Here is a 25,642-nt window from a genome sequence, read left to right as displayed (position 1 = left end):
ACGCTTTTGAAAAACGTAGAGTAAATCCTATCCACTCGCGACTTCTATACAGTATATATATATTCAAAGGTGGCACGGACTCGACCAGACGTAGCACGGACACTGGTGTCCAGCCGTGGGGGAAACAGAGGGTCTTATGGTATAGGCTCATATGATTGTTTGTACATGTCCCGCCAAAAGTATAAGAACATTAGAAAAATTAATGTAATAGGTTTTAGCTCTTATGTTCTGATACAAAATACTTCTTAAATGCAATTAATCAATATAAAAAAAGACTACTAATAAACTGCTTTGGAAGCCTTGTTAGCAATTATTATAAAAACAAAAATAAAGGCAATAAAAATTTTTCAGAGAACTGCTATTCGTTTACGTTAACTTGCTTTAGTAAATATGGTTTTCCAAACAAATAACAATATTCTTACGATGGTTATAGATTGCCTAGATACTGGTTTGTTTAAATACTATACGAAAATTTATATTATTTCCAAAACCTTCCAAAAAAAATCCACTGTAGAAAGGATTGACTAGAATTGTAAATATCGTCAGGGAATCTCTATGACAGGGAATAGTCATGAAAATGTAGGTACCTGCATTAGGCCAGGGAATTAAAATGAAACCGACAAAGGCTCATTTTTGCATAGCGCACACAATAATTCGAATGTGCGTATTGTACTTGTTTGCAGCAAAGCTGGTGTCACAAAAATTTCATGACTTGCGAGGCTCAGTTCCATCTGTGTGCCTCCGAGTGCGATGTAAGTCACATCTGGTTTTTTTTTTGGTACTCCATGAATAGTTTTTTCACGGCATTGAAGTATTCGTAAGCACCTTGAGACAAAGACAGTAGTTTGGGTTGTTTTTTGTTGGAATATCTTTTTTTTTTGGTCAGTGATATTCGTAAAAAACCTGTTTCATATCAGGAACAAAGTGAGACATTTTGGTTTGTGGATTTTGATGGGTGCCCTGGTTACACCGCGAGCTGTTATAAGTAGAAAATGAAAAAAATTGGCGATTTCAATGACCTCTAGGATAGACTCCACAACCCTCTACACACTCAGGCAAATGCCACTTTCTCATTGGCTATTGACTCGTGACACCCGTCAACTGAGGACGCTTGCGATTCGATACTTTTTTTGGTTGAAGGTTTTCCATTGGGTCATAGTCCTTCAGATAAACTGTGAGTGAATCACAGAAGCAATATAAAGATACAGTTGTTTGGATTATAGCGTACCATTAAATGAACCCGCGAATTTTTCCGGTATCCAGTTATAGGGAGTTGCAGTTCACGCGGAAACTGGGCATCACCTGCTCTGCTCGAGAACCGCAAGACGTCTAGGTGGCTTCGACACGGACCCAGGGTCTCCACAAGGAAAAAATATTTCGTACCAACTTAGGCGAGAAAAAAGTACTAGATTAGAAAAAAAAGTACTAAATTATAATTTGTTATGGTTTTTAACAATTTAGGAAGTTATTATGACATTGCAATGCTCAAACTTAAATTTCACACCACACACACATACATTCCATAGTTTTTTAAAAATAATTACGCTTAATAAAAAAACATATTGGAATTACAATAATATTATTATATTAAAGAAAAATGTACTAGATCTGTACTAAACCACTAAAAAAGTTATAAAAGTACTAGATCTAGTACGAAAGTACTAACTGTGGAGACCCTGCACGGACCGGCTCACACCTGCCGGCACCGTACACAAGTCGGGAGAGCGACGTGGAGTCACCGGCTGACTTGGCAACGTCGCCCCGGCCGCCGGGAGGGGCGGGGCCATCTCCCGACCTTCTTTCTCGGCCCGCCCCCTGGCGGCGATGCGCCTCTTTTTTTTTTTTTTGCTCGTTTATTTGTACGAGTATCTCCGCCCCCCCCCCCTCCTCCTCTATTCGACCATCTATCTACCCACCCGCCCCTTTCCGCTGGCTTTTCATCATCGTCATCGCGGGCCTCGCCTGGCCGCGCGCATTCCTTCCAGGGAGGATATTGGCGGGCGGGTCACCGCAAGTCCCCGCAAGTCCCCGCAAGTCCCCGCAAGTCCCCGCAAGTCCCGCCGGCCATCTACTGTCTCCTTTCAGTGCTCGAGTTCCGCCATTAGCGCTGCTCTTGTCTCGGCGGCTTTGTTGCCGGCTATACACCATGCATAGGGCACACCTTTATAATGCAACGAAGAATTTTTTTTTTTTTAATTGTACAGGAAAATTTGTAATTTTTAAAATGAAAATTTAAACGAGTTTTTTTTTTTTTTTTTAGGTACATGTAGCTAATTATTTTGTATTTCCTCAAGATAATCATCCAGTAATATTCAGTTCTTACTTTCAAAGGAAATTTAAGTGAAAGACGTCATCTTGTTTTCAGCCGTATTCGCTACAAAACTAAAAAATATATAATTTCATTAAAAAATGTAATTTGACCATCGTGCATAATAATTGTCATTAAGAGCTGGGCCTACCCGCGTGCACATAAGGTGTGCACAGCTACGGAAGAAACCACTCGATTTCAAAAATGCTCAATATATCAGAGTGTCATCTGTTCACAAAAAAGCATTTAAGAATACACTGAGAGCGGATGGTAGTTCTGTTTCCGTATTTTGTTTTTAAACGGTATTTTTTTAAGTATGAAAATGGCTAAAACGCGTGTTTTCAGAAAAAAAAACATTTCAGAAATGATCGAATAGTTGTCCTCTGCACGTCGAGAAGACAGTTCATAGCCTTGCGCTTAGAGGCAAAGCCGCGCTAGAAACACCAGCGAGCGTCACACTTATCATCGGGAAATTTTCCCTCAAAACGAGAAATTGTCCCCCGAAATAGGGAAAAGGTTTCCGATTTTTGAGATTTTTGAGATTATTGAGCAGATTTCCCCCCCCTAAAAACTGGACGTTTTGGCGAATTTTTACGAATTTTAGCAAATATTGAGTAATTTTTGGCAATGTTGTGAAAACTAGAAGGTCATGGTCATCAAAGATGGCCTCTGTGAAGTTACAATTTAAGATGGCGGTTGGCACCTCAGGCACCTCTGCCTTGAAGCCTGTTTCAAGACCGATATTTACATACCTACTATTTAGGCGTATTATGAAAAAAAGTATGAGACTGAATTTTTACGATGCACGCGTACCATGCAACGAAATTTTCACAGGATAGAAAAAAGGCTACATACAAATACAAATTATATATGTGCTTTTAAATATTATATTTTAGTGATTGATACCGAATAAGTACTGTTCCATGTAATTGAAAAATTTGTTTTTTTGTGAATATTAGTGATAGAACTTGTGTTTATAAACATTTTAAAGTGTATTTATATAAGTGATATATGTTACCGTACGTATAATTTATTTTCTTTACAATTTTTTTAATGATTACATTATTATTTAATAAACAGTTAAACTTTATAATTTAGAATAAACATTTTAAATTTAGTTTAAATTTCATTATTGATTATAATTTATCTCTATTAAATTACTAATTTTTTTAACTTTTATACAAATGTGTTAATATTAATTGTGATTACTGAGTATTTAATTAAAGTTTTTATTTTGATTGAATTTATAATTTACCGATATCATTTATAATTTCACTTAAGTTGTTTTATTTCATTGAAGTTATACTTCTAATGCGACTTCCAACAAGGTTGCGTTAAACGTTTAACGCTACCATGGAGGGGGTATGAAAGCACTGTCTGTACGCGGTGTTATACAAAACTACTATACGAATTTTAATGGGGTTTTCAAGTTAACTTGAGCGTAGCAGAGAAAGAAATAAAAGCTTTATTTCATCAAAATCGGCTCAAGGAAAGAAAATAAATCTTAATTTTATGTCATACGTACAATATAATCATTATAAGAAGCCATTACGTTTTGCTATTGTAAGGAACTAAGTAGAGAGTAAGAAAAAAATAAAGATCCTGACAGTTTGTAGTGTCGCCATTTTTGTTTCAATTTTCAATACCCTTTTTTTATATTACAATTTAAATTGCAGAAAAAAAAATCATGTTTCATAGACACATAAATAGTGAGTGTGTGTCATTTCTCTATGTCCACGAGGTCTCGCCGCGTCAATTTTCTCCTTGGAGCGAACCCGTCCGCTTAATTAAATAAACAGCTTTTATCGTTGAATGATTTCATGATTTACCTATTTCATGAAAATCTGCTCTCTAAAAAAAGTTAGTTTTATAGACATTCAATATGTCTCTCTCTCTCTCTCTCTCTCTCTCTCTCTCTCACTCTCTCTGAAAATCAATCTATGAATCGTTACACATTGATTTCTTTTTTTTTTTTTTTAGTTTGATTTGATACAATATGATTTCACTAAAAATCAATTTCTACCCCTTCCTATTTTCATTTCCACATTACGAAGTTTCACTTCTTCCGCGCGGAGGGACTCCACGCACTATTTTTTCATGCAATTAAAAATTATTTTCTAATGATGCCAAAGAAGTATAACTTCTCACGCGCGTACCTAAGTACACGCACCCATTTTTTGTATTAATTGTTTTCATGACAAATTAACGTGAAGTTTCTGTTACGACAAGTAAGTGTAACTCCCAACGCGCACCCATTTTTTTCTTTTTTCCCCTTACCTTGTCGTGCGCGCCTTTTCGCCGAGGATGTACGGCACGCTCGTTTACGCGCGCTCATTCGTTCCTGTCTCACGCGAGCCGTGTTGCCGGTGTTGCCGCGGTGTTGCCGCGGTGTCGAACAGCCTCCACGCGTCTCGCCGAGCAGGTCGAGGGCATGTCGTAGTCGCCATTACGGGCAAGAGGAGCCCGTCACGGCGGGAGACGCGGAGCCCGGCAACCCAAACAGGTTCCCGCGCGGCTGACGAAGTGGAGTGTCTTCCCTCGAATACCGCACATGCTCACAACTCAACTGCTGTGTCAGTTCTTCCGTGATTTCGCTCAACAGGGAAATTCTATCTTATTTATAGAGACCGGAAAAATTCGCGGTTTCAATAGCCTTCAGGATAGACTGCACATTCCCCTGTACACTCGGGCAAATAACGCCAGTTCACTGGCTGCTGACTTGTGAGTCGTCTCAGCTGGTTTGTCTGTGATTCGATCCTTCTTTGGTTGAGGGTTTATAACTGGTTGAGATTCGTACAGATGAACAGTAAGCCAATAGCAAAATCATCTAAAAGGTATATGTATTTGACTTCTAGCCTATCGCCGAATGAATCCGCGAATTTTTCCGGTCTCTAGCTATAATCCAAACAACTGTACCTTTATATTGCGTCTGTGATTGGCTTACAGTTTATCTGAAGGACTTTGAGCCAATGGAAAACCTTCAACCAAAAAAGTATCGAATCGCAAGCGTCCCAGTTGACAGGTGTCACGAGTCAATAGCCATAATGAGCAGGAGATATTTTCCTGAGTATGTAGGGGGTTGTGGAGTTTATCCTAGAGGTCATCGAAATCGGGAATTTTTCCAGTCTCTACTTATTTAGTAATATTGAAATAAAACCTTTACGATATATTTATCTTACGCTTAAAAAACAATACAATATGAAGACTCATTTTTTTAAAGCGTTATTTAGGTTTATATTACGATTAATAAATAAAGGGAACTGCGTGAACAAAAATTTTTTTCGAGCTTTAAAATAACAAAATATTTAATCTTTGTTGTCAAATAATGTAATTAGGAGCATGTGTTAAACTGTTTATTTTACGTCAATCTTGTTGTCAGTACTTTGATTGTGACATGAAATCAAATCTTGGATTAGCTTTTTTTAAAAAAAATTATCGTATAATTAGGGGCATGCAAATTTCTCGAAAAGATCTGAACACTTATTAGACTGCAACAAGGTATACCCGCACCTGTGGTTTCTTCCTTGTGATTGGCGGCCGTCTGCGAGAGAAGTCGTTGCCTTGTTTGACCGAGCCACTCAGGACGCGTTTGCTTCCGCACTGAATCACTGTGATTGGTGTTACAATCGATATGTACCTGGAAGAAACTCACCCAATCACGAAACACAGATCATGCTACAGTGTTTTGACTTTCATCTAGTCCCGAAATCTTTTCGCGAAATCAGCGTGCCCCTACGTATAATTATTAGTAGGGACACCTGTATTTCGCGAACACATTTCGTGTCAAGGTATGTCACAAAACACTGTAGCTTTTTCTTAGAGTAATGGCGACTCGTGTGCGTGCAGCAGAACAGTATCCACATTCCCATTGGCCCCGCCAAGTGCAGGAAAACACCTCTCGCCGACCACAGCCAATAACTACAAGAAAAAACTACGGTGTTTTGCGATGTACCTAGACACGAAATGTATTCGCGAAATACAGGTGTCCCTAATTATTAGAGACTGGAAAAATTCGCGCTTTCGATGACCTCTAGGATAGACTCCACAACCCCCTACACACTCAGGCAAATGCCACCTGCTCATTGGCTATTGACTCGTGACACCCGTCAACTGGGACGCTTGCGATTCGATACTTTTTTGGTTGAAGGTTTTCCATTGGCTCAAAGTCCTTCAGATAAACTGTAAGCCAATCACAGACGCAATATAAAGGTACAGTTGTTTGGATTCTAGCATATCGTGAAATGAATCCGCGAATTTTTCCGGTCTCTAATAATTATTGAATATGCATTGTATTTTACTAGTCTATATTTTTAATAAAACGTAACTCTTATATCTTACAAACATTCCACTCGTAATTATGTGACCATTCTGGCAGTTGCTGTAGTCCTTTAACTAAGTTCTGCACGTTTTGATTTTCTGGTTTGCCGACCTAAGTAAAGATATTTTGCAGCTAACTATACTTCAACACACATTGTTCATGTTCGCAACGTTTCTATAGGATAAGTGTGTGCAGCTCTGCCTGGCAGTAACTGGCCAGTAAAAATGTGGTTGCTGTCGATAGCTAGCTGCATTCTTTTAGCAGTTGCTCTTGTCAACCAGGGAGTGAGCAAAAGATTTTTGTAATTATTGACTGCATAATTTTCGTTTTATACTTGCATAGATACCGAAAAAACACTCACGGGTTCAAGGACCTCTAGGACATTCTGGCCTCTTATTTTCTTGTTCATTGGCTGCTGACTTGTGAGACGTCTCCGCTGGGTAGCTTGTGATGCGATGCTTCTTTGGCTGATAGTTTCTCATTGGCTCAGAGAGCTCCAGTTAAACTGCGGGCCAATAGCTGAATCAGCAGAATGGTTCACGTTATTTGAATTTCGGTCTATCGTGAAATGAATCCTAAATATTTTTTTTTCAGGTCACTAGCAATACACCTATCCACACCTCTAAGTTGGAGACACGAAAAAATTTGCGGATTTATTGAAGGATAAGCTAACTTTGAAATAGTTATTATACCTTTGTGTTGTTTCTGGTACTTATACAAAATTCACCTGTAGGCCTCTGGCCAATGAGAAACCCTTAACCAAAGCAGTGTCGAATCACAGTCTACTGCACGCGGGGGGTGGGGGGGAGGGCAGCTCACGAGTCAACAGCTAAGTTGACATTTTGCTCGAGTTTACAGAGGACTGTGTCTATCCCAGAAAAATCATTTAACAAAGAATTTTTCAAATTATATGTGTTGTGTTTTTGTAATATTACAATAATTTACTGAGCAAAGTAGTTAAATAAATAATATATTATCTTTCTTGTGTAATTTATTTGGTTTTAGTTTCGTCCTTTTTTATCCATTAATAGGGACAGGAAAAATTCGCGGGTTCAATGACCTACAGGATGAACTCCATAGTTCTACGTAAACTCGGTCAAATGTCACCAACTCATTGGCTGCTGTCTTGTAAGACGTCCCAACGTAGCAGCCTGTGATTCGATAAAGCTTTGGTCGGGCGTTTCTCATTGGCTCAGAGTCATCCAGGTTTGTTGTGAGCCAATGGCAGAGGCAGCACTGAGGTATAACTATTTGTATTTTAGCCTATCGCCGAATGAATCCGCGAATTTTTCCGGTCTCTATCCATTAATATAGCTTTACTGTCTTTATTTCTCCATTATTATTTAATTATTTTAACGTTTCGTTATTGTTTTTAAGCCTTTCACAGTCCACAGTATAGCAACTGCATTCTTATTGTCTCTATCAAGTGTGCTACGAGTTTCATTAATTTGTTACAACTAATAAAATGACCACAGTGATTTGAAGCCTAACAAGTATTGAAAGTTCTCCGCAAAATAAATGGTCTATTCATATATTCAGCAGTAATTTTCAACTCCTCATGTTGGTTTCGTTTTCACGATAGGTTAAAAATTAAAATTCTTATACCATTGTGCTGTTACTGCTGTAAGTAGGGACATAAAAAAATTTCCGGGTTCCATGATCTTCAGGGTAGACTATAAACAGATCTCTGTATAGTCGGGCAAATAGGTTGCCAACGTGCGAGTGGTCTTTACAAGTTTGTTAGTAATTAGTAGGGTCAGGCATTTTTCGCGAAAAAATCTGAACGCCTGTTAGACTGCAACAAGATATACCCGCACCTGCGGTTTCTTCCTTGTGATTGGCGGCCGTCTGCGAGAGAAGTCGTCTTGTTTGACCGAGCCACTCAGGACGCGATTGCTTCCGCACTGAATTACTGTGATTGGTGGTGTGACAATCGACATGTACCTGAAAGAAGCTCACCCAATCACGGAACACATAAGATGCTACAGTGTTTTAACTTTCAGCTGGCCTCGGTAACGTTTCGCGAAATATGCATGGCCCTATTGATTAGTGATTAGTAGGGACCGGAAATATTCGCGGGTTCAATGACTTCCAGGATGAACTCCATAGTTCTGCGTACACTCGGTCAAATGCCACCCACTCATTGGCTGCTGTCTTGTAAGACGTCCCAACGTAGCAGCCTGTGATTCGATAAAGTTTTGGTCGGGTGTTTCTCACTGGCCCAGAGTCATCCAGGTGAGTTGTGGGCCAATAGCAGAGGCAGCACTGAGATATAATTATTTGTATTTTAGCTTGTCGCGAAATTAATTCACGTATTTTTCCGGTCTCTAGTGATTAGTATAGAGACCTGCAAAATTCGCGGTTTCGATGGCCTTCAGGATAGACGGCACATACCCCTGTACACTCGGGCAAATAACACAAGTTAATTGGCTGCCGACTTGTAAGTCGTCTCAGCTGGTTTGTCTGTGATTCGATCCTTCTTTGGTTGAGGGTTTATAACTGGTTGAGATTCGTCCAGATGAACAGTAAGCCAATATCAAAACTATCTAAGATGTATATGTGTTTGAATTCTAGCCTATCACCGAATGAATCCGCGAATTTTGCAGGTCTTTAGTAATTAGTAGGGACTGGAATAATTCGCGGATTTAATGATCTCTAGGCTAGCTTCCAAAATTCTCTGCTTGCTGGGGAAAATACTACCTGTTCATTGGCTGTTAACTTATGATACGTATCGACTGGGTAGCCTTGTGTTTTGATGATTCTTTAGCTGATGGTCCCTCATTGGCCCAGAGTCCTCTAGTTATAATCAACCCAAAGGTATAGGTATTTGAATTTTCACCTACCGCGAAATGAATTCGCTAATTTTTTCCGGTCGCTAGTGATTAGTTGGATACTTCTTTGGTTGAAGGTTTCTCATTGGCCCGGATTCGTCGCAGACAGACAGTGGGCCAAATAGCGAAAGCAGCTCAAATGTATGTATTTGAAAATTCGGCCTATCACGGAACGAATCCGCGGAACTTTCTCGACCTGCACAGCTGTAATCTCGCAGTTGGTATGACCAGGCACAGAAGACTCGGAACGACAGACGACCCCAGCTGGCGACGTCCACGAGCCAGCGGCCAATGAACACGTGACGGAATCCAGGGGCGTGGAGTCCTGTGCGGGAGGCGTGGTGCATGTGTGCTCTGGGGGAGGGGTGGAGGGGTGGAGTCACGACCCACACGTGACAGGTCGGCGCGTCCACCACGCCCCTGCAAGGCGCCCCGCTCGCTGATAGCATCAGCGCCTCGCCTGAAGCCGGCATGTTCCCAGCCAGGGCCGTCATTACCCCTCCCCCTTCAGACTCTTGGCTCGGTGGGAAATGTAATGTAGAGCGTAGGCAGATTTTTTTTTTTAAGTGGGGGATAACCACTTTACCTGCTCTTTGTTTTCAAAATCCTTTCCTTTTGTTTGTAGGATCGATATATATATTTTTTTAGATTTCAGGGAAGATATGCATTCCCTTTCCCCTCCCCCCCCCCATGATTCCTGATTACTAAGACCTGTAAAATTCGCGATTTAAACTCCCTAAAGGATAGTCTCCATGATCCTCTATGCACGCGTGCAAATTACATCTGCTGATTGGTTACCGACTCGTAACACCTGTTGACTGGAATGATCGTGATTCGCTAATTCTTCTGTGGCCCAATCACTGAAGCAAAATAATGTCAAAAGTATTTGGACTCCATCCTATCGCGAAAAAAATCCGCTAATTTTACAGGTCTCTACTCATTACGTACTGCCTTGGTGGAAATATGTGGATTGATGTTGTGATATTCGCGACACATCGCTGGAGCCGCGATAATTTTGGAGATTTTTTTTTCGTCTTCAGGCTAGACTGCACTCATCTTATAATGCGCAATAAACCCACTTCGGCATGCTCCTTGGCCGTTACCAAAGTTCAGGAGCTTTCCACTCTTTCAGAATGGGTGGAACGTGATTAGGCAAAAACCACTTTGCATACCGCAGTAGTTGTGGTATTTGCGAAATCGATATTTTTTGCTTTTCGCAGAAGCTAATTAAATTGTATTACAAGCATGTTTTGCGTTATAGATATTTTTGTACGTGAAATTATCGATGATTTTCCGATATCCTTACTATCGAAATGTGCTGTTACAAAGTCAGTGTTGGTGCCTATTGTGTGATTATTGCGATGTTATCGACAACAATACGGGCGCGTTTCTTATATACGACGTCTACATCTGAAATATATCGCCTTAAATGTTTGATATCTTGAATAACGATGTGAGTCATTGGAGGTTTGCACGCATCGCTTGTGTAGGCAGGCCTACCTCGGAGAAGGAACTGTAAGACAATGCACAGTGTAAACATTGGTCGCTGTAGCGCATCTCATCCTTAGACTGCAGTGTGCATTAAAATGGGAATTTACTGTCTCTTTCCAATGAAAGATTTCTGCTGTTAGCTCTCTCCTTGTTTGGGCGTGCTCTGTTGCCAGTCGCACGCCATTGAGCGCAAAAATTTCAGACACAACTTTTTAATTTAAATGATAATTTGTTTTATGTATCGGGAAAATTTTATTTTGTAAGGAAAAAATGTGGGATGAGAATTGCGGAAATAAATTTTCCTGGTGTAGTTCATCAAGAGCTTTATCTGATATGTTTTTTTTAATTTCTAAGGAGATTTAATTAAAATACGCCACCTTGGTTTCAACCGTTTGTGTTACATTTGTTTGTATGATTTAATTTTAATAAGTTAGTCTCTTGTCAGCATTGCACATACGTTTATGGATAAGGCCATGCATATTTCGCGAAAGGATACCGAGGCCAGCTGAAAGTTAAAACACTGTAGCATCGTATGTGTTCCGTGATTGGATGAGTTTTTTTCAAGTGCATGTCGGTTGTTACAACACCAATCAGAGTGAGTCAGTGCGGAAGCAAACGCGTCCTGAGTGGCTCGGTCAAACAAGGCAACGACTTCTCTCGCAGACGGCCGCCAATCACAAGGAAGAAACTGTTGGTGCTGGTATACCTTGTTGCAGTCTGATAGGCGTTCAGATTTTTTCGCGAAAAATTCCTGCCCCTATTTATGGAATGTCATATTATTAATGCTGACTGATTGTTACAAATAGTTTCGCGTGTAAAGTAATAATTAGTGTTATTAGGCTTTGTTTGTTTTTTATCTGTCAGAATGACTACAAATTTAATAATTCTGCCAGTATACAATATTTTGTGGTGTTAGAAAAATCGAGAAATAGTACAATGAGAAGTTATATAAAAACTTATCATGATTGACGATGGTTTACAAAAAAAAGGCGCTGCTTCGCGCTGGGACGCTAAAGGTGGTGGGTTCGAATACACCTGCCTCAGAGATAATATAAACTTATTTAAAAACTTTCAAGGCATATAAAACATGGCGGCCGACGACGGTGGTGAGCCTCACAGGCGACACTAGCTCACTCTAGCTTACCCGATCATAGGCGTCGTGCGTCGCACGCGCCTGAACATGGCCGAACCCTTACGTCCACCGAGCCACCGAATTGTTAACCCATAAGAAACAAACTGCACCAGAACCGGCATTGGTATACTACTTTTGTTCAATTGAACATTCTCCAGAAGCTCTGTGTTGTATACGAAATACTTTATTTTTTTTTACATTAAAAAAGTTGATCAGCCCCAAACTTCAAAGAGGTATACCAATTTCGAGAAGGACTTTACACCGAAAAGTCAGCATAGTATAGTTTCATGTAGTGATCCTGCGGTCGGAGTTCTGTCGGTCGGATTCAGATTCACTCGCGCTTCAACCACGACGCCAGGGAAACGCCCGTGGTGCAGGCAACTCGCACGACACGCCTGTAGCGCTCGCTGCATACGCGGAGCTCGCCTCCCGCGCGGCCGGGATGCATGTCGGGGAGCCATTACAGCGGGCGACCGCCGCGTTACGTCGCCGCGGGCAGGCCTCGTTAGCTGGGCAGACGAGCCGTCCTGCCGACTTGACGGGTTTACGCGGTGTGACGCAGCGGCTGCCACACACGTTCCTCTCCCTCGTGTTTTCCTCCGTGGCTCTGCACTTGTGGCCTCCTGCTAGGTGATGCTGGGCCGACAGCGGCGCATTCTTGTGTCGCTCGCCGAACCACAACCAGTCCGCGCTATATCTGCGCCCACCTGTATCGAAGGAGATTCCATTCATAACTGCATGTATTTTAAGTGAAAAAAAATTATTTATCAGATCGCTCATTTGGCTGCAATAAGTAGAGCCACGGATATTTGCGCGCATTCATTTAGTCGCAAGCTAGAATGCAAACCTCCACACTGTCGCACTGTGATCATGATTGGACCGCAGTTATCTGGACACGCCCCTCTACGACCGTGAGCCAACAATGTCCAGCTAGGAGAGAAGTAAGCGAATCAGGTAGTGCCAAATAACAAGGATAAAAATGTTCTCGCTAAGAAATCAACCAAGGGGAAAGTAAACTTGGGTCGAGCACACCTATAACTTTGAATTCTATCCTGAGGCCAGAGGAATCCGCGAAATTTACGGGTCTCTAGCAATAAGGTTCGCCGGGCCATTCAGGACAAGTTTGCTTCTGCACTGGATGACTGTGATTGGTGTGCTGACAGTAGAGACGTACCTGGACTAAAAACAACCAACCACGAAACAAGGAATATGCTACTAGGTTTAAAGACATAGCTGATCTGGAAAGCTTTTCGTCATAAATGCATCGTCCAAGCAATTACTGGTACTTAAACAGCTTGAAAGCATTTAAAGACTGTAGTCTGTCATGGCAGTCAAATAAAACCGTGAAGTTATGGAGACTTTAAGAAGTGTATCAAATGTAGCTGTAGATAGGGTGAGTGTGGCTACTGTAGATGTAGATACAGGGAAGAATGGAAACTATAGCTATAGGTACGGGTATGTATAGATAAAATGGCCGTAGATTCAGGGAAAAGTAGATACAGTGGCTGCAGGTACAGGGATGTGTGGATACAGTGGCCGCAGGTACAGGGATGTGTGGATACAGTGGCTGCAGGTACAGAGATGTGTGGATACAGTGGCCGCAGGTACAGGGATGTGTGGATACGGTGGCCGCAGGTACAGGGATGTGTGGATACGGCGGCCGCAGGTACAGGGATGTGTGGATACAGTGGCCGCAGGTACAGGGATGAGTGGATACAGTGGCTGCAGGTACAGGGATGTGTGGATACAGTGGCCGCAGGTACAGGGATGTGTGGATACGGTGGCCGCAGGTACAGGGATGTGTGGATACGGCGGCCGCAGGTACAGGGATGTGTGGATACAGTGGCCGCAGGTACAGGGATGAGTGGATACAGTGGCTGCAGGTACAGGGATGTGTGGATACAGTGGCCGCAGGTACAGGGATGTGTGGATACAGTGGCCGCAGGTACAGGGATGTGTGGATACGGTGGCCGCAGGTACAGGGATGTGTGGATACGGCGGCCGCAGGTACAGGGATGTGTGGATACAGTGGCCGCAGGTACAGGGATGAGTGGATACAGTGGCTGCAGGTACAGGGATGTGGATACAGTGGCCGCAGGTACAGGGATGTGTGGATACAGTGGCCGCAGGTACAGGGATGTGTGGATACGGTGGCCGCAGGTACAGGGATGTGTGGATACGGTGGCCGCAGGTACAGGGATGTGTGGATACGGCGGCCGCAGGTACAGGGATGTGTGGATACAGTGGCTGCAGGTACAGGGATGAGTGGATACAGTGGCTGCAGGTACAGGGATGTGTGGATACAGTGGCCGCAGGTACAGGGATGTGTGGATACGGTGGCTGCAGGTACAGGGATGTGTGGATACAGTGGCCGCAGGTACAGGGATGTGTGGATACGGCGGCCGCAGGTACAGGGATGTGTGGATACAGTGGCCGCAGGTACAGGGATGTGTGGATACAGTGGCCGCAGGTACAGGGATGTGTGGATACGGTGGCCGCAGGTACAGGGATGTGTGGATACGGCGGCCGCAGGTACAGGGATGTGTGGATACAGTGGCCGCAGGTACAGGGATGAGTGGATACAGTGGCTGCAGGTACAGGGATGTGTGGATACAGTGGCCGCAGGTACAGGAATGTGTGGATACAGTGGCCGCAGGTACAGGGATGTGTGGATACAGTGGCCGCAGGTACAGGGATGTGTGGATACAGTGGCCGCAGGTACAGGGATGTGTGGATACGGCGGCCGCAGGTACAGGGATGAGTGGATACAGTGGCCGCAGGTACAGGGATGTGTGAATACAGTGGCCGCAGGTACAGGGATGAGTGGATACAGTGGCCGCAGGTACAGGGATGTGTGGATACAGTGGCCGCAGGTACAGGGATGTGTGGATACAGCTGCCGCAGGTAAAGGGATGTGTGGATACGGCGGCCGCAGGTACAGGGATGCGTGGTGACTGTTGCAGCGGTGCAAGGAGAAGCTCAACACGCTGGCCATCTCGGTGATGAACCAGTGGCCGGGGGTGCGACTGAGGGTGACGGAGGGCTGGGACGAGGAGTCCCACCACGCCGCAGACTCGCTGCACTACGAGGGTCGCGCCGTCGACATCACCACGTCGGACCGCGACCGCTCCAAGTACGGCATGCTGGCCCGCCTGGCCGTCGAGGCGGGCTTCGACTGGGTGTACTACGAGAGCCGCGCGCACATTCACTGCTCCGTCAAGTCCGGTGAGCGCCTGCTACCGCCTTTACCGTACCTTCACTCCGCCATCATCTCACCTTCACCATACCATCTCCTTACCTTCACTCTCCACCGTCATCACACCTTCTCCATGCCTTCACTCCACCATCATCCCACCTTCACCTCACCTTCACCATACCATCTCCTTACCTTCATCCCACCTGACACGTGGCTCCAGGTTGCACACACCCAAGGGCCAGACGCAGATACAGGCAAACTCCTGCCGTTTGGTCGAATTTTTAGGATTTACGACTATCGGATTTCGAAACTCCAGTGTTCGATTCCCAGCTAAAGTCTTGGAATTTTCTCTCGTGGATCATTTTTTTTTGCTAAGCTTAATGCACTCTTGTTCAGACGTGCAACGCTTAGTTTAATTTGGTTCTGACCGTTTTAAGGTAGGGTGCTCGGTGGCCATGTTTGCGACCGTTTGGGAGTCATCGGCAAGAGTCCTGATCACCTGGACGTGACTCGCACAGTGTCCAATGATTGGACTACACCGTGCTGTTATACTTGTACTGCTCGACTTAAGTTCCCATCTTTGTGTTTCCCTGATCGGTGCAAGAAGCACGCTACCCCCTGTCTGGGCATGCCCACCCTTATCCTTTTATATTTTCCTTTAGTTCATTCAGGTGTCTTATGTCTAGAGACCCGAAAAATTCGCGGGTTCAATGACCTCCAGGATAGACTCCAATATCCTCTACACACTCGGGCAAATGCCAACTGTTTCGTTGGCTGCTGACTTGTTAGTCGTCTCGACTGGGTGGCCTGTGATTCGACACTTCTATGAGTGAGGGTCCCTAATTGGCCCTCAGTCCTCCAGATTAACAGTGAACCAATGACAGAAGCAGCACTAAGGTATAATTATTTTTATTTTAGCGTAACACGAAATGAACCCGCGAATTTTTCGGGTCTCTACTTATGTCTCAGGTGAGGGATGTCGTTCCCTTGGGTTCACTTCTAATCATTATTATTACAACCTTAGATAATATCGCTTTATTTTTATGTTTAAAATAGCCCTATCGTGCCTTTAACTAATAAAAAAATAAGTTTTGAATTTGAAAAAAGAAATGTAGCGTAATCTTTTTTTTCAACACTTAATCGCTTCGTAGCCTCGGCTCTTAATAATAAAACACCGAGTACCGGCGCAGTTTACAGGCTGCTGATCAAACAAGCGCTGATGTACGACTTCATAGTTTGTTTTAATCGCTTGCAGCCTGTCTCAAATTATCGGCAGCTTGTAATTAAAGCTCTCTGTTCCCGGGGCGCCCGGTCGCAAACTAATCGTGTTTCAAATCACGCGAAACAGCTCCAGTGGTCGTTTATTTATTTTTTTTTCCCCTGCCCAATTCCGTGATAGCGAGTTTTGAAGCTGGAGAGCGTGTCGCCGGGCCGGGAGGAGATTGGTCGAGAATACCAGGGCGTGACGTGCTCGGGGCTAATTATAGTTCCCCCGCGAGCCACTCCGTCCCCCCCCCCCCCTGATCGGGACGAGATCGTAACCGCCGCAACACGTGTTCGCGGGCTCCTGTGCTTGACGCCGTCGTTAGCTCGCCGCGCCGCCATCTTGCCCGGAATTCAATTTGCCGGAGCCGAGGCTAATCTCGCGCCCCCTCCTCCCCTACTCCTCCTCCACCGGCGCACCCGGAGGAACGCAATCAGCGGTCCGCGCTCGGCGGTAGTTCGAGAGAGGGGGACGCACCACAACGCCGAAATACCACAACGCCGAACGTACAATAACGCCGAAATCCATAACGCCGAATACCAAATTGATAGGGACTGGAAAAAATTCGCGGATTCAATGACCTCTAGGCTAGCTTCCAAAATCCTCTGCTTGCTGGGGAAAATACTTACTACCTGTTCATTGGCTGTTAACTTGTGACACGTCTCGACTGGGTAGCCTTGTGTTTTGATGATTCTTTGGCTGATGGTCCCTCATTGGCCCAGAGTCCTCTAGTTAAACTGTGAGCCAACAGCATAATCAACCCAAGGGTATAGGTATTTGAATTTTCAACTACCGCGAAATGAATTCGCGAATTTTTTCGTTCTCTACAAATTGACTACAACGCCGACAGCTAGAAAACTGTTGTGTACCACAACGCCGAAATACATTAATGCCGAAAATTGTCATTGCAGGACTGCCACAAAGGTTAGGTTAGGTAAGGTTATGTTAGGTTAGGCTAGCCTAGGTTAGGTTAGGTTGTGGTATTTCGGCGTTAAGATACATTTAAGAAACACACACAAATTCATTCAGTTATTTTTCATTTTGCTCCTGTGGCGCAGCAACATTTTTCGGCGGTACTGTATTTAGGCGTTGTGGTACACAGCAGTTTTCTAGCTGTCGGCGTTGCGGTCAATTTGGCATTCGGCGTTATTGTACGTTCGGCGTTGTGGTATTTCGGCGTTGTGGTAACGACCCGCTGGACAACACACGAGTTCAACGTAAAAATAAATTCATTTCCCTCGAAATCTAAATTTAAATTTAACTCAGGCCGTTTGTGTGTCACCAAGCTTCGCAGCGAATTTTTCAAAGTCAGTTGTTTAACAATCCCCGTCGAAACTTATTATTTATAGGTACTAAACAGGAGGTAAGGGGGCCGCATTCAGCGGGACCTCGGGGTTCGATGCCCAGTTCGGGTTCTCGGCCCCTGGTCCGCTACTGGCGATGATGATATCCCTGTTGGTCAGTCAGCAATGGCTGCTGGGGGTTGCTTCATTGAGCGATTGATCTGAGCCACTTCGCGGCTGGTCGCACCTCCACGCTAACTGCCGAGCTTCGGTTTGCGAAGTAGTTTTGGACCGACCCGCTAGATGGTAGCATTTATAACATGTTACCAACACAGCTACATCGATTGTGATAAAATGCAGCAGGCAAACAAACCAATGAAAATTAATTCACTTAATTTTGGTAGCCACATATTTTGTGGTGTGGCATACCAGAAATACTGCATCTCGTACTCACTTATAAAGAACACGATATTTTTCATTATAAAACAGTTTTTTTTTTTAGTCGTTATGGGCCCACCCAACAGACAGCGTTATATGTCGCGCAAAAAAATTGGTTTCAGTTTCCACTGTTTAAAGAGACGCACTTCTGTATCCCTCCTTGTTCTATGCGCCGTCCTGGGGACTCTGAGCTATGAGAAATTCTTGCCTAAGGCAGTTCCGAATCACGGATGAACCAAGTTAAGACGTCTCACGAGTCAGGATCCAATGAACAGGTGGCATTCACCCGAGTACACATAGATTGCAAAGTCTATCCTAGAGGTAACTGAATAAGTAGGTACACGGATACCTCCCCCCTCCCAGATCGTATTGACCTGGAAATTCCGCGGGCAAGCAAATTCACAATTTAAACTACAAACGCTTATTTTTGTTACGTCTGAAACTAGTAGGAGCTCGAGGATTTAGCAGATTGTTTACGGCAGAAAAGTAGACTGAAAACAATGACACCAATGCTTTACCCATGTGACTTGCCTACAGTTGTTTTGACACGGGCTGGATGAGCTAAGCCAGCAGTAAACAAGTACCAGAAGGAGCTATCCAATGTTGTGCATTTCGACCCGAGAGTGGACAGCTTCTTCTGAATTTGTTTACTAAACCGGACTGATTATTTATGATACAGGTGAGTTGAATCCTGGAGTGATAGGAGGGCGCGAAATGACTGTGGTTCTGTTAGTTGGGGTCACTCCAAGGTTCTCTGAACCAATGGCCTACCAACAGAAACTGTACGATCAGAGGCTTGTAGAGTTTCTTTGGTTGGCTCCCGCTAACTACCCAGAAGTCAGGCGCGAGCTGCCAGCGAGGTTAGGTTCGTACAGCAGTCTTCGCCAGCGGCGAGCGCCATTAAGGAGAAGGTCTTCGAGAAATATCGCACAGCATTTGAACGGAGACCAAAAACATGTACAGACATGGTCAGAACAATTGAGCGGTTGAAATAAAGCAAAGAAGGATATAACCTTAGCTCTCAGGCAACACGCAAACACACGAGCTGCGCCAAAATGTCCTTGAAGTGGAGTATACTCTTGACCATGGTAACCAACAGTCAGGTTGGCCATTTTTTATTGGTTGGATGGCAAAACCCAAAACACCATAAAGTTGTCAGTGTGGGTGGAAGAATGATATATCAGGATAAAATTAACGAAAATAATAATAAAATAAGTACTATATTTTTTTTTAGTATTTATTAATAAAATGTATTCATCAGATGTTCTTTAAATAAAAAAAATTCTTAAAGTTTATAAAACGTGCTAGTATAATAAATGCAAACGACAGTAATTAGTGCAGGTTAATTTTGAGTTGTGCTTTGAGCAGTTTTTCGTACAAGATCGTTTCTTCGAGCAGCAGGTAGCCCCGCCCCTCTGCCCCCGCGCTCCAGGAGTAGGTACACTCGCCGCCGAACATTCCCGTGCGGGACTTGAGTCTTCCTGCTCCACGAGTGCGCTCGCCTTTTCCGTCCGTGACTGTACTGGACACGGGAGACAAGCCAAGGGTAGCAAATGTCAAAAGTAGGCTACATAAGTGAAAACACGTGGGATTCCGAAGAAGGAATGAAGCCAGTAAAACCCTACAAAACCACCAGTAAAAATTGGCTCAAAATAATAAACCGACGATGAAACATGATAAAATAACCGATGATAAAATAACGAAAAAACTACTGACAATGGATGAACAGCTCTGTACGACCCACACAGGCGAACACAGTAGTCTTACGACTGTCGTGTCCTCATTGTTCATACCAAGTCTTCCACTACAAACTGTACTGTGTTTTGTTTTATTTGTGTCGTCCAAAATATTTTGTCCCCTACCAGTAATTTTGCAGTTGTTACATTTTCTTTTTCTATTTTAAGTTGCTTTTCCGAGTTTTTAAATAGTTTTTCTGAATTCATATTTGCTTGAAATGTATTTTTTTAAAATATCTAACAATTTCTGTGTCTTGTACATATATTCATACTTTATTTGTAGGTCTGGGTTTTCTATGTTAGTGATACGTCCAAAGATGTCCAGTCGGTTCACGTGCCAGTGAAAGTGCGGCCAATCAAACCGCGCCGTTGCCAGACAACGACCCGGAATATCTTTCTTTGCAATATGGCAGTTTGTAACATCCGTTCGACGCTTTTTCCTACGTACAAAAATTTTTTTATCAGGATCGCAGTGTGAAGGTGCTTGGCTTCTGGGTTCTGTCCGCGTTCAAATGCGAGAGCGACGTTTCGGTTGACCTAGCAGTCACCGTCTTCAAGGGTAGCAGTTTACCTACCGAGGTTCTTTAGAAGAGGGCTTAAGATTTCAATTGTTCATACGATTTACTTTGTGTCTGCTGTGCAGATGTGATCTATGTGGCTGCAGCATGCGTTATGACCTGTTATCAGAAAAAATAAAGCTATTTGCATGGAACCCTCTTTGTTTCCTTACAAGCAACTGTGAAGTAGCTTGAGTCCTTCGAGGCTCATTTACTATGATTGTATGTGAATCAGGAAGGGCGTTAGACGGTGCTTTCGTTCTTGTTTTGGCCATTAATCCCTTCGCTTGGTTGAAGTTGTGTGGCCAACCAGGGAACCCGGGAGCCGAGCTGCTGGTTGCGAGCGGAGCGGACTGTACCAGGCCGGGCAAGGGCTCTGTCGTGTAGGAGGACCCGAGTGTCCCTGCAGCAGCTGGGGAGGGGGTGGGGGGGAGGTCTCCGTGCGGCCGTCGGTAAATCACGGCCGGGTTCCTCGCTCGGCGGAGAGCTTGTTCGTCCCCCCTCCACCCCCCTGGATCTCGCGGGCCGATAGGCGGCCAGATACCAGCAGATAGGCGGCTCTTAATGCCGGGTAATGGCGGGACAGTTAGCATGCAGACACAGGGCGGGCTCGCGGGGCAACAACCGCCCAAGAGCCCTGCGGCCGCCTGCGCTCGGCGCGGTACAGTCCCTTCAGACACTCCTTTGGACACATTTAACAAGTCAAACTCCGAGCCTCTTGTTGTGGCCTCTGCGATTAGGTCACATGGTTTGTTTTTTAAGACGCACACGCATTCACGCCAAGTCTGTTATAACAAACCAAATTGCAAACACATTCGACGAGTCAAGAGCTACGTATACCTGGGCGCGAATAGGGTGTGTAGAGCTCCAGAAAAAAAAAACCACGCGATTTGAAAACTGTTTAACATATACTCTTAGAAGTTACAGTACATTTAAGGACTCTTCAACATGCGTATTCACCTCAAATAAACCAAAGAATTCTTCGTAATTCAGTTCAGTTGAATCTTTATAGAAACTAGGCATGCTTCGCCTTTCGAGTTCTGTAATTTAGAGTGAACACACTCATAAAAAAAATAATAGTGTTGAATTTTTTTACTAGCATACCGAGATTAATTTTGAGGATTTAAGGATTTATATTCAAAATCAATAACTTAGTACTCGTAAATCTACAAAATAACCGCAAATTGTAGAAGTCCCCTGGATAACTTTAACCAACGGTCTTCGTAAATTAAAGGTTATCATTTCTAACAGGGTATCCGAGTGGTGTCTTTTAAGAAAACGCTGAGGGTGGATGAATAGGTCAGTTTCCGTATTTTGTTTTAAACCGTATTTTTAGAAAAGTGAAAATTGCTGAAACGTTGTGCTTTGAGGAAAAAAATTAGAAATAAAACGCTTGGTGCAGTACCTTGAAAGCATTCAATGGACTTGCATACACCTTTAACATCATTTCTCGCCAAATAATGTTATGGTTACCATTAAAATCGAATGGCATAGACGTCCTGAGCACTGAAACCAGCTTTGGCCAGTACACAAGAGGAGCGCCCTAGAAGCGTCCAGAACCCCTGCACATCTGGGGTAGTAAGGCCCTTCAGTAGGCACCTCTGGGGGAGTCAGGCCCTTCAGTAGACGTCTCTGGGGGAGTCAGGAACTACAGAAGGCGCTCCAGGGGGAGTCAGAACCTCCAGTAGGCGCTTCAGGGGGAGTCAGGACCTCCATTATGTACCACTGGGTGAGTCAGGACCTACAGTAGGCTCCTCGGGGGGTTAGTACGTCGAATAGGCACCTCTGGGGGAGTCAGGACCTCCAGTAGGCGCCTCAGGGGGAGTCAGGACCTCCAGTAGGCGCTTCAGGGTGAGTCATGACCTCCAGTAGGCGCTTCAAGGAGAGTCAGGCCCTTCAGTAGGCACCTCTGGGGGAGTCAGGACCTCCAGTAGGCGCTTCAGGGTGAGTCATGACCTCCAGTAGGCGCTTCAAGGAGAGTCAGGCCCTTCAGTAGGCACCTCTGGGGGAGTCAGGACCTCCAGTAGGCGCCTCAGGGGGAGTCAGGACCTCCAGTAGGCGCTTCAGGGGGAGTCAGGACCTCCAGTAGGCGCTTCAAGGAGAGTCAGGCCCTTCAGTAGGCACCTCTGGGGAGTCAGGACCTCCAGTAGGCGTTTCAGGGGGAGTCAGGACCTCCAGTAGGCGCTTCAGTGGGAGTCAGGACCTCCAGTAGGCGCTTAAGGGAGAGTCAGGCCCTTCAGTAGGCACCTCTGGGGGAGTCAGGACCTCCAGTAGGCGCTTAAGGGAGAGTCAGGCCCTTCAGTAGGCACCTCTGGGGGAGTCAGGACCTCCAGTAGGCGTTTCAGGGGGAGTCAGGACCTCCAGTAGGCGCTTCAGGGGGAGTGAGGACCTCCAGTAGGCGCTTCAGGGAGAGCCAGGCCCTTCAGTAGTCACCTCTGGGGGAGTCAGGACCTCCAGTAGGCGCTTCAGGGGGAGTCAGGACCTCCATTAGGCGCTTCAAGGAGAGTCAGGCCCTTCAGTAGGCACCTCTGGGGGAGTCAGGGCCTCCAGTAGGCGCTTCAGGGGGAGTGAGGACCTCCAGTAGGCGCTTAAGGGAGTCAGGCCCTTCAGTAGGCACCTCTGGGGGAGTCAGGACCTCTAGTAGGCGCTTCAGGGGGAGTCAGGACCTCCAGTAGGCGCTTCAAGGAGAGTCAGGCCCTTCAGTAGGCACCTCTGGGGGAGTCAGGACCTCCAGTAGGCGTTTCAGGGGGAGTCAGGACCTCCAGTAGGCGCTTCAGGGGGTCAGGACTTTCAGTAGGCACTTCAGGGGGAGTCAGGACCTCCAGTAGGCACCTATGGGGGAGATAGGACCTCCAGTAGGCGTTTCAGGGGGTCAGGACATCCAGTAGGCGCTTCAAGGAGAGTCAGGCCCTTCAGTAGGCACCTCTGGGGGAGTCAGGACCTCCAGTAGGCGCCTCAGGGGGAGTCAGGACCTACAGTAGGCGCTTCAGGGGGAATCAGGATTTCCTGTATGCACCTCTGGGGGAGATAAGACCTCCAGTAGGCGCTTCAGGGGGAATCAGGACTTCCAGTTTGCGCCTCTGGGGGAGGCAGGACCTCCAGTAGGCGCATCTGTGGCAGTCAGGACCTCCATTAGTCTCTTCTGGACGAATTACACCTGCCCATTGGCTACTGACTCGTGTCACGTGTCAACTGGGGATGCTGGCTCAGAATATTTGCTTAATGAAGCAATTCCAAGCAGACTCTCGTCCTACTGACAGGGATTTCATCATCGCCAGTGTGGACCTAGGGGCACTCTCTTCGGTTGCGGAGGCTGCCGGCGTCCATCTTCAGCAGGCGGAACTCGTGTCTCCCGCGCAGCTGTGGCCGCCTCCCTCTTCTTGGCAGGGGCAGCCTGAGTCGTTGGGCGGGCTCTAGGCGTCTGCAGCTGTTGTTGTGGTGCTGTGACGTCAGTGATGGTGCCTTTAATTGCCGTGAGAACGGCGGTTTGTGTGCCAGAGTGTTTCCACTCTGCTGGGGCGGGCGTCTGACACGAGGTGTGTCGGAGCCCTGCTGGTTGGTCCGTCTGCGTGCTGCAGTGCTGCAGCTCTGGAGCGGACTGGCTGGCCTGCGTGGTCTCGCTGGAGAGAGACGACTGGTCAGCGTTGAAGTTGCGCTGCACCCGGGCCCTCTCTTCGCAAGCCACCACAGTGCTGTACATCTCCCAGGGGATGTACTCAAATTCCGGGTCTGTCGGTATGAAGACGGCCGGGATGAGTTTCCCTATGCGGTACCTGGAGTCGTGTACCTCGTAGAGTTTCTTCAAGTAGCCAGACTCTGTTAGGTGTGTCAGTGCTTCGGTGGAGCCTGGTGAAGTAGGTATCGTGAATACCACTCCTTCATGCCGATATTCTTCGTCAGGACGATCGAGGTACTCCTCGTCGATCAGCTGGTGTTAGTTGTTTCGGCTTCAGATCGCCGTCCCACGAGAGCCCGATGCAGAACGCCAGAGAACCGAAGTGCTGTGGCATGTCGCCCTCGTACCTCCTCGCCAAGAAGTCGACAGGCGAGCTGCACCGCATGTGGTTCGGCGACGAATCGGCTCCGAAGTCTGCCTCTAGACTTGGGTCGCGTTGCTCGAGGTGCTTGTGGCCGCGGTATTTCCCCCCCCCCCCCTCTGTCCTTCGGTGCGGGTTCGGCATCTTGATTGTATCGCAGAGGGAGCTCGACCGACCAGGCTGGCAGCTGGAGCGCGACAACTGGGGATATGCTCGTGGTTTGATACTTCTTTTGTTGGAGGTTTTTCGTTGGCACAGAGTACTTCCTATAAACTGTAGCCCATATCAATGAAGCAGTAAAAAGGCAAACTTATTTGGGTTCCAGCCTGTCGCGAGATGAATGCGCGAATTAGTTTTAGGTCTCTACATATAAGTCGTAATGCATTCTACTGGTTTTTTTTTCGTGGTGGACCTACAGCTGAAGTTGGTTGCTTGAATTCTGGCTTCTGTATACCTATGTATGGGTATATGTAAATTTTAAACGTGGTGTGGAAATTTAAAGTGAATCACTAACATCCTGTTGCTAGGATGGAGTTTGCACGCGACAGCATCTGACAGAAAATCTCCGGTGAATCATGTTCACTTCAACTGCACTTCCCTTGTGACGGCATCTGAGGGAAGCTCGTCTGGCCTCTGTGTCGCAGGAGACACTAACTACGCTCTACGGAACAAAATTAATTTAATTAAAAAAGAACACAATTGCAATAAATCAGTGTGGATAGTCATGCGTGGGTAATCCTACGAGTCACAATTCTCGTCATACACACCTGAATACCTGCCTTCGTGCAACACGGAGATACTTTTTTTTTGTTAAGTTGAGAAACCCGCTGGTTAAAAGCGTGGACACAATGGTATCAAGTGACGTAACGAAGATACTTAAGGCCCCCGCCTACCCGGGCACCACACCATTACTGCTCATGATATCCGAGCGTTGTATGTTTAAGAAAATCCATTTAAACGTTTTAAAACTGTATTTTTGTAAGCGTGAAGCATTGCCCAAACGAGGACATTCATAATGAGTTTTGGACACGAAACGCCCGGTAAAGACACT

The 25,642-nt window shown here is 45.4% G+C and overlaps 1 protein-coding gene across 1 annotated transcript in view; it reads left to right on the top strand.

Moving 5' to 3' along the window:
- LOC134528630 (indian hedgehog protein) overlaps positions 1–25,642 on the top strand; it is a 210,932-nt gene that overhangs the window by 167,291 nt on the left and 17,999 nt on the right. The window contains exon 2 of the mRNA XM_063362386.1: positions 15,044–15,305. Coding sequence (XP_063218456.1) covers positions 15,044–15,305 — 262 coding nt within the window. The remainder of the gene's footprint in view (positions 1–15,043; positions 15,306–25,642) is intronic.

This window comes from Bacillus rossius, chromosome 1 (genome assembly GCF_032445375.1).
Source record: "Bacillus rossius redtenbacheri isolate Brsri chromosome 1, Brsri_v3, whole genome shotgun sequence".
Classification (NCBI taxonomy): Eukaryota; Metazoa; Arthropoda; class Insecta; order Phasmatodea; family Bacillidae; genus Bacillus; species Bacillus rossius.
Note: the sequence above shows the minus strand (reverse complement) of the source record. Positions and strands in the feature narration are given on the sequence as shown.